At 41.2% G+C, this 14,215-nt stretch overlaps 1 protein-coding gene across 8 annotated transcripts in view; it reads right to left on the bottom strand.

Moving 5' to 3' along the window:
- Positions 1 to 9,765: 9,765 nt before the first annotated feature.
- Positions 9,766 to 14,215, bottom strand: part of LOC102938685 (E3 ubiquitin-protein ligase RNF138) — a 63,755-nt gene continuing 59,305 nt past the window's right edge. For all 8 annotated transcript variants that reach the window (XM_037892694.2, XM_037892695.2, XM_043539678.1 and 5 more), the window contains 2 exons: positions 11,089 to 11,293; positions 9,766 to 9,986 (listed from right to left, as the gene is read on the bottom strand). In XM_037892694.2, coding sequence (XP_037748622.1) covers positions 9,951 to 9,986; positions 11,089 to 11,293 — 241 coding nt within the window. In that variant the 3' untranslated portion in view covers positions 9,766 to 9,950. The remainder of the gene's footprint in view (positions 9,987 to 11,088; positions 11,294 to 14,215) is intronic.

Consider the following 14,215-nt stretch of genomic DNA (forward strand, 5'->3'; position numbering starts at 1 on the left):
GTCTCCACTCTGCGCATTCTTTGGCTGATCGATACTGAATTCCTAGGCTGGCACCTTCCCAACCATTCATTTATCATCTGAACCAATCATTCATTCACATACATTCTTTATCTTAATCACAGTTATTCTACTGTCTCTTTAACTTTTGTGGTGTTGCTAATTCATTTGAGACTCACTGTTTTTTAATATGTAAAGCCAGATAAAACTACAGAGGGTGGGAGTCTCTGTGTCATTTCTAAGAACAGTTGTTGTCACAAAATGTCAATATCAAATTACAAAGTATCACTTAGAGCAATTGAGCGGTTTACAAGCTTTATGCAGACACTGTCAGCAGCTTACAAGTTAACAAGAGACCCGAAAGATCTTTTAATTGGTAGTGCCCTGTACTTTAATTGTGGCGGGCTAATCATGGAGAATCACAAATAGAATTATGGGGAATCACAAAATATGCCTACATTGTTCTGTTATGCATTAGTAAGAAAATAAAAGCCAAACTAGTACAATGACTCACATCATTTTGTCTTTTACAAAAATGTTTGTTACTGTCTCAGGATCAATGTATTTTATTTTGGGGCACATTTTTACAGTCTCTATTTTGTCCCACGCTTTCCTGTTTGCTTGACATCTGTTTTATGTTCATAACTTGTGGAGTCATAATGGGCAATAAATGTAGAACCTAATCCTGCACTCCTTCCTCTGGCAAAACACTCACTGATTTCAAGAATGGTCCATCAGTGTCTCTATCAAGTTTGTGAAACTAGACTTCTGTTACGGGTAGGCATGGTAAAAGTTCAGTTACTGCTTCATTTGCAAATATCACTTCTTTTAGGTCTTCATAATTAAAGTATGTTAACTTAGTGATACCAACGTGGTACTTGACAGCTCTTGGTAGAAATAACAACTTTCTTATACATATCAAACTGATCAAGTTGTTTTGGTAACTTGTCTTTAAAAATGGATTAACATGAAATAATGAGAGTATTAAATCCTTCCAGAATCTCTTTAAAAAATGCTTTCCTTTTCTTTTCAAATGGATAACTTGCATGGGCAGTTACTGGTGTCATCAAAATGATACTTTGTGTACAGTTTACTGCCTACATTTTAACTAACTCAGTTAAAAATAGTAATCCCATCTTTTCTTGTCTAAAGGGGCCTGTATAGGAGCGTGAAGGAAATACCTTGCAATGTATGAAGGCACATTGTGTGTGCAGCCACTAATATTCATGCTAGACATTTAATGAATCTACAGGGCCTTTTGACCCAAAGCAATATCCATCAAACTTCTGTCGTTAGTAAAACAAAATGCTGGGATGGACATTGAACTAATTCTTTGGAACAGTTGTAATGGGAATACAGCTTTAAAAAAAAATCTTCATGGAATGTTCAGGGAACAGGAAATTCAGGTACATTTCTCTGAAGAATATATAACAGATGCCAATTATTCCAAGAGGATTCTGGAGCTAGGGAATCTAGTAATCATAAGGGAAAGTCTCTAATTTGGGAGGTTCTATCATACCTGTCAGAAAAGTGTGACTATCCCTTCAACGTTCTAGTCTTATTGCAATGGACAAAGATTGTTTTGGTTTTTTCCAGTTCTTTATAACTATTGTACTAAAATAGCTTGGTTCTGTAAAATGTAGCATTCTTATGAAGTCCAGGGTCTGTCCTTTACACTCTATTACACTTCTGTTTCTAAAGTCAGTGTTCTCTTTCTTGTTTCTAATTTGAGTTTGAAATCAACATGACTTTCTTCACTTGCAATATTTTTTGTACACTAGCAACATACATGTTAGCCTGGGTCCAGGGAGAGCATTTTGGCAGTTAATTGTTGAGGCATGGTTTTGAAACTAGGTGGGACAAAAGGAAATGCTGGAATAAAATATCTGAATTCTAGAATGCAAAGGAGACTTCCCACCAGATTCTTAAAATGTTAAGGCTTAAACTACTAGTATCTCATTGTAAAGGTCTATTTAAGTGCTTCAACTTTTGTTTTTGTGCTGCTTGCAACACATGGGGTCCGATACAGAAGATCATCATTCCTAGAATAATTAAAAATGCTAGGTCAATGCTCTTGCTTTTATCTAGCCTAAATTATCACTTTTTAACAGCTTTCAAGTTTTAAATTACATTCAAAGTTTAATCTTTCATGGTCTTCATATGAAAACTTTTATTTTTTGGGGGGGTGGGGGAGTATAAAATACAAGTCACGGAAGCTGGAAATAACATATTACTGATATTTGAAGTTGCTTACAGGACTTACTGAAGCTTTGGAAGTCTCTCTCTCTCTCCCTCCTGCCATCCCGCACCCCCGCCCCTTTTTCTTCCAGGATTAAATTAAACTTTGTGTCCGATATATCGCCTATTCCAACCTGGAAATAAGGTGTCAATTTTTAACAGTGAGAGTAATTAACTATTGGAACAATTTATCAAGGATCTTGATGGATTCAAGATTGGGAGTTTTTTTCTAACAGATCTGCTCTAGGAGTTATTTTGGGGAAGTTTCATGGCCTAAGTTATATAGGAGGTCCGACTAGATGATCACAGTGGTCCTTTCTGGCCTTGGAATCTATGTATCTGTATGTGATTCTATAGCATTCATTTAAATATTCTCTTTTTAGAGGTTTCTTACCTTCACCCATTTTTTGCACAGGAATAGCAGTCCACAAGCGTCCAACGTATGAACCATTTGTCACCACAATTAAAATATATGTTGCAAACTTTAGCTACAACTGACTTTTAGCTGGCTGCCAAAGCCGGGCTCTTGAAGTCCATGGCTGCAGGCTCCTCTGAAGTGAGGGACCTAGAAATGTCAGGGCTAACATAAGACTTTTTTTAACAGGTAAATTCCTAGCCCTCTGCCTTGTGAAATACTCAAAAATGAAAGCCAACTGCTTTCAATTTTAAAATCCTGTCATCTGAGCCTTCCTAAAAGGTCACATGTTGTTCTCTATCCTATTCCCACTACCTCTGTCCGGTTACCCAGATTTGGTTTCTGGTGTCTCTGAAAGCTGTGACCAGAGGTCCACCCCGGCCATGGGTGTATTTGGTGTGCGTATGATTTTTGGGGTAGAGCTGGGAAGGGGTTTAAGAAAGGAAAGGACCTCAACCCAGTTCATGGCTATGGGAGGGTAATGTTTCCCAGTCTGCTTCTGATGGCCCTAGGGCTAGGGCTGCTCCAAACTATCTTGTAGATGGATGTCTACAGTTGAGCTGACCCTGCTTGAACAAGTAGCGACCCCCCGGTCATGAGGAAGAACGGACAGCTCTGTAACACGAGGCGCTGTGTTCATGACCTAATTTCAGATTTGACAGTGATTTATTGTGACCTTACTACTCGATTTCCTCTCTTGTAAAATGGTGAAATGAGCTACTGTACTATCTGCATAACTACATGTTACGCTGAAAAGTACTGGAGACTGCATGGGTCACAAACCATGTTGAGATTGACGGGTATGAACATACACGTCAATTAACATAATTGTAAGAATAAGTTCATCATAAATCCCTCCCTAAGACAAGACAAAATGGGTATGTGAACCCACTCAGCAGCTTTGGACTGAATGGCTGGAGGGGCTTTGTTGAATATTGTTTGGGTAAGGGTTGTGGGGGGTTGTGAGTAGGCAGCCCACAAAGAATCAAAGATTAACACAGGAGCAGCTGAAAGCAAGGTGTGCATTTTTGTTCAGGAAGAAAGTAAAAGAAGAAAACTACAACAAATGTAAGTGGGGGAATAGACCTGCTATTGTGGGGAACTTTCCTGGCTTCTGCACTACCCCGGTGAAGTGGGCTAGCGAAAGGATCTGAGTCCTCGTTCCCACTTCCTTTAACCTGTAGCCTCCCTGCCCTTGAGGACTCCCCTTCCACTCTCCTGTCTGGCAGAGTCCTCATAACCCCAACAAGGCTGGGCCCAGGATTCCTGGGGGGCTCGACCCCCAACCCTGCTAGCACAGGGGCTAAGGTGTCCCCACTCCGGGGTACTCTCTCTGCACTGAGCACTTCTCTGACACACTGACCATTACATACAAGTTAAAGCAAATGCAAGTTATTTAATCAACATTAATTTTAAAAAGAATAAGGAAAAATGGGAAGGTTAAAGGAAACACATCACCCCGCTCTGTGGCAGGAAACATCACAAACAGTGTCTCTGGGATTTCCGGGCAGTTCACAGTCTGTTCCTTGTAAGTCCCAGGTCCCCTTCTCAGGCCCTGGCTGTGCTGCAGGGATTCTGTGGGTTGGACACTTGCTCTGGTGGTGGCCACACGCTCTCAGGGTCTAAGTGGTAGGACCCTTCTTCCCAGTGTCGCCCCCGCCCTGTCGGGGTTACGATCCAAGCCTGGCCTGCAGAGCCTCTTGGCTGAGGCATCTCCCTGTGCTGGGCCCGCTGCCCAGGGTCCCCCTCGCTCTCCCCAGCTGCTCACTGCACCCAGCTCCGGACTGCTCCAGCCCCAGCTCCACCACTCTGTCTCTGCACTGCTGCTGCTGCTCTGCCTCCAGCTCCCTGGGCTGCTTCTTTGGCCCCTCTAGCTCTGGTTGCTACAGCTCTGCTCCCAGCACAGGTCTGCTCTGCAGGCTGCTCCTGTGACTCTGCTCCCAGCACTGACCTGCTTCCTGGGCTGCTTTTCTGGCCCCTCTGGCTCTGGTTGCTGCAGCTCTCTATGGGCTGTGCCTCTAGCTCTGGGACTGCAGCTCTGCTCCCAGGACAGGGTCTGCTCTCTCTGGGCTGCTTTTCTGGTCCCTCTGGATCTGGCACAGCTCTGCTCCCCAGCTCAGCTTGGACCCCTGCCTTCTCCTTAGCTCAGCCCCACTCTGTCTGACCCAGGCAAATCCAGCTCACACGGAGGACGGGACCTCCCTGGCCTCCTGACTCCCTGATTAGCCTGCTCGCCCTGTCATTCAGGCTGACCTGGAGCACTGGCCTCTCCCCATTGTACCTGGGCACTGTCAGTCTCAGGGTCCTGATTCCCCATCAACCCTTCCCCCTTTGAGTACTGGGAGCTAGCCAACCAAAACACCCCACTGAATGTTAGTAAGGGGGCAACAGTCCCCTTACACAAAGACTGGGGAGAATAACTAACTATAGAAATGTTAATGAAATAATGGTCACAAACGGACTGCTAATCCAGCCAGGGGCGGTTGAGAAGGAACTGAGGGGGGTTAGCCTGTGCATGCTGGCTAGCCTCATGGCAGGGCACGAGGAGAGACAGCTCATGTGCGGGCCTAATGGATGCTGTTACTGAAGTGCTCCGATCATCAGCACAGGAACGCAAGCACACCTCCAGTGGCGCACCCATAGGGACACTACTCAAAGAAGAATGATTCCTTACACAGTGTGTGTAGGATGTTCAGAAAACTGGGTCACTTACAGCCCTGTTTATGTAACTGCTGAATTTGGCCCAGAGACTTCTAGAGTAAGCAGGTAAAATTTTTATGGACCTGAATTTGGCTCCAAGGGTATGTCTGCACTCAGAGCTGGGCGTGTGAGGCCCAGCTCCAGAAGACATACTCGTGTTGGCTCTCATTGAGCTCGCACACTAAAAAGTATTGTAGCTGCAGTAGTGTGGGCAACGGCGGGAGGGGCTAGCGGCCCAGAGTACAAACCTGTCCAGACTGGACTCCATGCGGACGTTCTTTGTGTGGCGAGCGCAAACTTCTGCCTGCACCACTGTGGGTGCCTGGCTATTTTTAGTACACTAGCTGGATGTGAGCTGGCACGAGTATGTCTCCTCAAACTGGGAATCACACCTCCAACTCCAATTGTAGACACATCCTGAATGTTAACCTCTTGCTTTGCACACACAAGAATGAAATCTGCTTCAGTACATTGTCCCCTTGGAATGAGTGTACAAGTCTCTTAAACTGTACATGCTGAAAGGGCTTGGTTGAAACATAGTGCTAGATAGTAGCTATCTGAATTGTATATGTTTACTTACATTTAGACAATGCCAGTTAACCCAGTCAACTCTGGCTGTATCAGCTGCTCACACAAAAGCCACAATGAGCAGGACAATAGACCTTCAAGATGCTGAAATGGCATTGGAGTTGGTTCAAGTTGCTTCCTTCAAGAAGGTGAAGCTGTAGTATTCTAATACAATTAACTTTTAGTTTAGAAATTTGATGGAATTACTAGAAATTTTAAAATTATCTTAAAGGTCTTGGGGAACCAGAAAAAAAAAAGAAAAGTAAATGAAGAGAACGAGGATAAGGGGTCAAGCCAAGAAGCGCTTAGTCAATATGGCATCAAGTAAAACCAAAACAAACAGCAACAAAAAACCCTAGCTTCTGTGGAGCAGGTGAATTTTTTTTTAATGTTCTCTTGAAGGAAGAGCTCCAGACATAAGAAAAGTCATGAACTGAAAGCACTTCAGGACTCCTACTTTTTCACCAGTAAAGATCGTACCCAGCCGGGGGAGCTGGAACAATTTGTACGGTGGGGGTGCTGAGAGCCACTGAACCAAACTGTAAACCCTGTACATAATGGAAACCCATTCCAAGCCCGGGGGTGCTGCAGCACTCCCAGCACCTCTAGTTCTAGCACCTATGTACCCAGCCAAGTATGTAATAATCTTAATAAAATATACCCGGTGGTTTTCTTCCTTTTTTAAACTCATGAGCTGGAGTGGGATGTCTAGTTTACTCCATATAGGGCTTAAGCTGTACATTAACTGTAACACCTTGATGTCTCAGAGTCCTGTGGCACCTTATAGACTAACAGACATATTGGAGCATAAGCTTTTGTGGGCGAATACATGCATCTGACGAAGTGGGTATTCACCCATGAAAGCTTATGCTCCAATACGTCTGTTAGTCTGTAAGGTGCCACAGGACTCTTTGCCGCTTTTATAGATCCAGACTAACATGGCTACCCCTCTGATATCTTGATGTGTGTTTATTGACAAAATATTAATTAACAACTTGAAATGTGTTCACCTCCTTCCTTCCAAGATTTGTTTTAGCTCATCTAAAAAGTTAAAATGTTTCACTAAACGTGATGGAACCTCTGTAGGGAAATTTTCATTTTGAGACAATGTGAGTCAGGTCTTTGGGAAGACTATATAAGACCAGATCTTGATATATCTTCAGTGCTGGTTTTACTAGAAATGGTCATATTGCAATTCAGCTTCATCCCGTCAGATTAGAACTTCAAGGTAAGTTCCTGTTGACAGTGAAGACATTCCCAAAATGCAGCACTTTATCACCCAACCCAGATATGTATTTTTAATTCCCCACCCTATTTGTATAGAAAAATAGTATCACAACAGTTGGTTAAGCTCTGGTGTGTTCTGATGGTTATCCCTCCCCATAAAAAACCACCTTTAGTCTCCTAATTTTATGCAGTCTTCATCGATTGCTATTTGAGGCCAGCGGGACTTAGTGTATGATTAAGTGTTTGATTGAATTTGGGCCTTAGTCAGTGGAGTACTATATACCTTAAGCTTTCTCGCTCTAATGATAGAGCTAGTCATGTTAGAGTTCAGGTGGCACATTTATTTACAGGCCTCTTAAGAATAAATTTGATACGCTTCTGACTCAAAAAAATATTATATCTGAAGTCCTACGTCTTGTAGTTTGTTTAAAATTATGAAAGGCTGATTGTTTACAACATTCCATTCTTAAATATTTTTAGCCAGAGCTAGTTGAAACATACAAAATCATAAGACTTTTTTGTGTGTCTGCTGTTGCATAAATCCACGCAAATCTGTCTCCTTATTTTAAGAGATGGGGCGTTTTTGACTACTTACATGCAAATTGATCAGTGAGGTGCCTCAGACAAGGAAGTTATTTCAAGCCAGATACAGTATGATACAGATATATATTTTTAATCCACACTGCTTATTGCCTCTAATCACCCTTATTAGTTTTGCCTGACTGTTCTCTGTAGTCTTCAGCTCCAACAAAGGCTAATAGAAAACAGCTAAAAATGCTTTAAAAATATTTATGCAATGTTAGACAATGTTGTTAAAATGCCTTGATCACAGATCTGATGGGAAAATGGTAACTATTTTACACACAAAAAAATCTAAAGAAATGAAAATTTTTGGATTATGATTTTTGGAAAAATTTGAAAACTGAAAAATTTTACTAATCAAGTTGTATTTGCTATTATATAAATACTTTTTTCAAGTACTTGGTATCTAAAATAAATGTGAAATATGTACTGGTGAATTGCCTACAGATCTGCAAAATCTCTTGGCACGTTCTTTGTAGAAAGTTACACCTCTGGGCACTGTACATACAAATCTACATAATACAGTAGATCACTAATTTCTCGTGCTCAACTTGATAAGGCCCAGAGATGAAGGATGGCCTAATAGCTAGAGTGCTAGCCTGGAACTGGAATGACCAAGGTTCAGATCCTCTTCTACCAAAGTCTTCCTGTGTGACCTTGTTTTAGTCTGTTCATCTCTCTTTGCCTCAGTTTCATATCTATAAAATGGGGATAATACTTTCCTACCTTGAGGGGTTGTGAGGATACACTGAGATTGTGAGGTGCCCAGATACTACTATGGTGGGAGTCATATAAATAATTTAGTTAGCAATACTAGGTCTTGTGTCTGATGTGCTGTGTTGCACTGACTATTACCAATATTGTTTTATTGAACTTCCCTGTGTCTCTGTATCCATCTGACTCTTGCCTTATATTGAGATTGTCCCTACCCCAAGGAGTTTAATCATGTTCTGTGATTGTACACCGCGTAGCACATTGGGGTCCTGATCCATGACTATGGCTCCTAGGTGCTACGGTAATATAAATAAATATAAGAAATTTCAAATGATGTGAAATGTAGCATAAACACTTTTCTAGAACATCCTGTTTCCTGACATACGATGTATATTTGCAATAATAAAAATAAATAACAGCCTTGTGTAGGATGCAGGTAACTCGCAGAGTAAAATGAAGAATATCTATTGCTGAAGGACATATGAAAGACAATTTCAATCTCAAACAAATTAAATACAAACATATTCCAAGAGCGATAGTGAATATGCTAAATAACAGTAATTGTCTGAGCATGTCAGTGTTTAAAATTTATTTAAAAAATTACAGGTGATATTATCACTAATACGCGCCATCATTAACACTCTGGTTGGAAAGATAGAGATGTGTTTTCTGTGAAACAAGTACACTGGAACTTGAGTGTTTTAAAAAGTCTGTCCTTTTTCCTTAAAACTGTTCTCACTTTTGCCAGATGTAAAGAGGTTAAAGCAGCTCTTCTGAAAGCATTCAGAGCAACTTGCTCACAATATATCCCTGTTCCTCAGCTTGTTCACTCTATAAACAGTGGAAATAATCAACCTTTCAAATCTAAGGAAGTGTGGTGTCTCTTGGACAAGATGCAAAAAGACAGTCAAGTCATGGTGTCGGATAATGTTGTATTTATCATTTAGTGCTTAGCTACTGTCATGTACTCAGGTCTTTGAAGCTAGTCTTGTTTTGAATGTTTTGTACAATAAAAATATGCAGCTGCCAGCAACGTCTCATGAATCAGTTCATGAAAATGCATCAGGAGCATTTAGCAGGTGTACATGTTTACTTGGATTTGTATGCCAAGCTGAGGTGCCAGCAGCCCAATGAGACAGTGTCTAATTGTCGTCTTGGTAAAATGGATAATCTAGGCTGCCTGGTGAGACTTCAACAGATTTTAAAAAATCTAGTCTCTCTTTGTTCTGTGTATCTTCTCCATGTTCAGGGAGATTTAAAGCAAATGTCAGATATCTCACACCATGACACATTTCCACGTGCAATGAGTAGAAGCCTTAAGCCTACCAATTTCAGGCACTTTATTGGTCTTGTCATAGTACACAGACTTTATCTAAGATGATGCTTTATTTTTCATTCTTAACAGATTTTAGCAGAATGACTAAGATGAACGATAACTGTAAAATAATTGTGTGGTTGAGACATCCAGGTGACTTCGAACACTGATCCCTTGGTCATTGGTTTTTATGTCTCAGATTTCATTCATTTTATGTCTCAGATGTTGATTCTGTTAAATGAAGAAAATGCATCTTATAACTAAAGGAAATGCCAAAACTTGAATGACTCTAGAAACACAAACAACAATTTTCAGGAACAACATTAAACAGTATAATTTGAGTGCAGATCAAGACGAGGTAAGAGACAGAAATTTTAGGGGAAAGTGAATCTTTGTCAGTATCCTGTTGGAAGACATGTACTACATTATTGCTGTTCTCTATATTTACAGAGTACGCCTGTGCCTTGCTATGGATGTTGGGATTAGCCAGTTCATCCTTGCTGTATTTTGAGGTTTCATCTTGATCAGATTGGAAGAAAGAGTTTTCTCAGTTTACATATGTACAACTCCCTGCCTCGAAGACTGCCAGAGATCCTGTGTTATTCAAGACACAGTGAAGGCCACCTGATTTGGTGATTCTGGTTTTTAAAACAGTTTTAACCTGCTCTCTTCTTTAGTGTTAATTTTTATTTTATTATTTTAACGTATTATATCAAAAAACTTGTATTTGCAAAAGGAATGGCCATTGGGCAGAGATGCTTGTCATCCTGTGCAGTAACCCACATGTTTTAAGATGAAATAAAATAATAAAAATAGTGGAAAATGCAGTAGCAGATCAGATGTTTTAAGTCTGGGAATGACTGAGGACAGAGCAGATGAGGTCAGTTACCAGTTGGAAATCGGGTTTACAAACAGTGAGAGAGATGCGTGTGTATAATATATAATCCTGGCTTCTGCGAAGTCAGGAGCAAAACCTCCATTAACTTCAGTGAGGTCAGGATTTCACCCATCATGACTCAGTGCATTTTCCTTCACTTTTTAGGTTAACTTTAATTGCTACTTTATACAGGGATGTAAAGCTTTAACAGTGGATATCTGAAAAACATTTTCTTGTAGCTAATAAAATGGTGTATACTGTAAGTTACAGGCTTTTTATTTGATCTTTTTTAAGTATCAAGCCAGAGTGTCCTGGATATCTTCTTTTCCCCCTGACATTTGTTCAGCTCTTGTTCATTTAAGTTCAACTATATCACCTACTCAGCACACAATTATTTTGCGAAAAAGCCTTGTTTAGAAAATACCTGAATCTTTTAACTAAAAAGACAATACTTACGTTTTCTAAAATCCAAGCTTCTTTGTTTTTTATCATTTTTTGGTGGTATTTCTTCTTCATGCAACATGTGCTTATAATAGTGACAAGGAGCATAATGACAAATACAGCCATTGTTGAGGAAACAGCTATTATAATATTTTCTTTAGTTGAGCCTCTCTTCTCACACTTTTCTCCCATATACCACCAGTCATTACCTGCTGGACATCTATAAAATAAGAGCAACACCTATTCGACATCTAACAAAAATTAAAGAAAGATACAGTTCTGTAAATTGTAGGTTCGTTATTAGTATACACTAAACCTTCATGATGCAATCTAACTCTGAATTAAAGTTGCTCTATGGGGTATTCCCATCTGTATATACACAGAGAGCTGCCACCTTGCTGCTGTTTCCCTTTGCTATCGTGTTCCAGATGGAGCCACTCTAGTTGACAGCCTTCTAGGGAAAGTCTAAAGGCCAGACTGGTTGATCATTCTGATTACTTTAGCAGTTGACTTGGTTGTATATGTCCCTCTAAAAAAAAACCCCACCACTGAAAAGGCACAACCTATGAGGAGAATTTAGTGTCCTTGGACCTCTTCCCCCCTCTGGCTGCTGATTAGCTCTTCTTTTCCCCCTTGAACTGATGACATTCCAGGTAATACAAAATTAATTTTCTACTCCTGGAAACTGGTGCTACTATCAACAGAGCTGTTATGCGGCTTGCCTGTGTTACGGTTAATTCATTGTACTGACCTGCTGCAATTCTGCCCACCTGCCATGCTCATCTCCTCTCTGTTGCACTTCTGTTTCCTTCAGCCAATCACTTCAAAAAAGTGTGTGGATGGGAGCAGAAGGTTATCAACAAAAGCAGCTCAACCAACCACCTAGTGCCTTACGCTATCCTTACAATTCAAAAGAACTCAATTAGCATGTTCTAGCAACCCTCTTCTTCTGCACCCCCACCTCTTCCTCTCTCCCTCATTATCAATTAAGCTCATCTGTCAATTTTTAAACTGGAAGACCATCAGGACAGGAACTATGGACCAAATTCTCAGGTCTGACCTAGTAGCGTTTGGCACAGGAGCTGGGGCTGAGGAAGCAAAGGTAGCTTCACCCCTGTTGTACCCCAATTCTGTGGATGGCCCAACTGAAGATGCTTCAGTTATGTCCCCTTTCCTTGGCCAGGCTTCCTCACCCAGTAGCTGGGCGGGATGTTGGTGTAGGGCTGCCACCTGGGGATTTTCCTTATGCTGGGGCAACTCCAAAAGAAATTGGTATGACTTAAACAGAGCTGGACCATCGCACCAAAAAGTAGAAATGGTCTTCTGTTCTAAAGAACTACTACTGGAGGATGGTGTGGATTGCACCCTCAGCAAGTTTGCAGACGACACTAAACTGGGATAAGTGGTAGATACGCTGGAGGGTAGGGATAGGATACAGAGGGACTTAGACAAATTGGAGGATTGGGCCAAAAGAAATCTGATGAGGTTCAACAAGGACAAGTGCAGAGTCCTGCACTTAGGACGGAAGAATCCAATGCACCGCTACAGACTAGGGACCGAATGGCTAGGCAGCAGTTCTGCGGAAAAGGACCTAGGGGTTACAGTGGACGAGAAGCTGGATATGAGTCAACAGTGTGCCCTTGTTGCCAAGAAGGCCAATGGCATTTTGGGATGTATAAGTAGGGGCATTGCCAGCAGATCAAGGGATGTGATCGTTCCTCTCTATTCGACATTGGTGAGGCCTCATCTGGAGTATTGTGTCCAGTTTTGGGCCCCACACTACAAGAAGGATCTGGAAAAATTGGAGAGAGTCCAGCGGAGGGCAACAAAAATGATTAGGGGACTGGAACACATGCCTTATTAGGAGAAGCTGAGGGAACTGGGATTGTTTAGTCTACAGAAGAGAAGAATGAGGGGGGATTTGATAGCCGCTTTCAACTACCTGAAAGGTGGTTCCAAAGAGGATGGATCTAGACTATTCTCAGTGGTAGAGGATGACAGGACAAGGAGTAATGGTCTCAATTTGCAGTGGGGGAGATTTAGGTTGGATATTAGGAAAAACTTTTTCACTAGGAGGGTGGTGAAACACTGGAATGCGTTACCTAGGGAGGTGGTGGAATCTCCTTCCTTAGAAGTTTTTAAGGTCAGGCTTGACAAAGCCCTGGCTGGGATGATTTAATTGGGGATCGGTCCTGCTTTGAGCAGGGGGTTGGACTAGATGACCTCCTGAAGTCCCTTCCAACCCTGATATTCTATGATTCCTTTTCCTTAGCCAGGACTGCTATTGTCCCCAGGAGATATAAGTTATGGCACATGGAGCAGGTGTTCCTGAGGTTTTTATTGAAAGATATTACTGTAAATTTACAATACAACTGCCACTTTTCTTCTAATCTATAAGCCTGGCAGCCCTATAGGCTGCAGTTTGTGGCTGTCTGGCCCCTTTAAACTCCCTGTCTATTAAATTATGGCCACATTTCTAGAAAAGGATCCACTTGCATAGAAACTATAAGCTCACATAAGGTGTATTGGCTTCAATGAGATTTTGCATGATCAGGGCTTAAATTAAAAGCTTGATGCACTTGGCCTTCAGAATTCTGCCTCCCAGCAGTCCCAAGGTGTGCATGCTCTGGCATGACATTGCTATACTACTAACCAATTGAAAGGATGATGATACTGAGATCTGGAACAATGTTAACCAATCAGATTGCATATGTAAATGAATCCACCTTGCTTAGCTATAATAAATTCCATAAATGCTGCTATACACTTCCTTGAAGGCAAAAACCTAGTTTAGTCATCAAACTTCCTGTCTCCTTTAGTTTCAAAGGCAAGCTGTTACACTTTTGAAATTCAGAGCCATAATCAGGACCACCTGATATTTCTGAAAAAACTGTTCAGAATGCATGTAACAATACATGGGTTGACTTCTTCTTTCAAAAATATAAATTCCCTTGAGATTACATTTAACTTCTGTTTCATCTCCATTAATATTTAACCCTCAGTTTAGGATGAGGTAATCCTCAACTATGATAACATATTAACAAAGCCATTAAAAATAAATATAGATTAAAAACAGAATACTTTAAAATAGGGAAAGACTGAGACTGGGAAAAGCTGTAACTGGTCACAGATTTAGTCAGGA

This window comes from Chelonia mydas, chromosome 2, assembly GCF_015237465.2.
Source record: "Chelonia mydas isolate rCheMyd1 chromosome 2, rCheMyd1.pri.v2, whole genome shotgun sequence".
Taxonomy (NCBI): Eukaryota; Metazoa; Chordata; order Testudines; family Cheloniidae; genus Chelonia; species Chelonia mydas.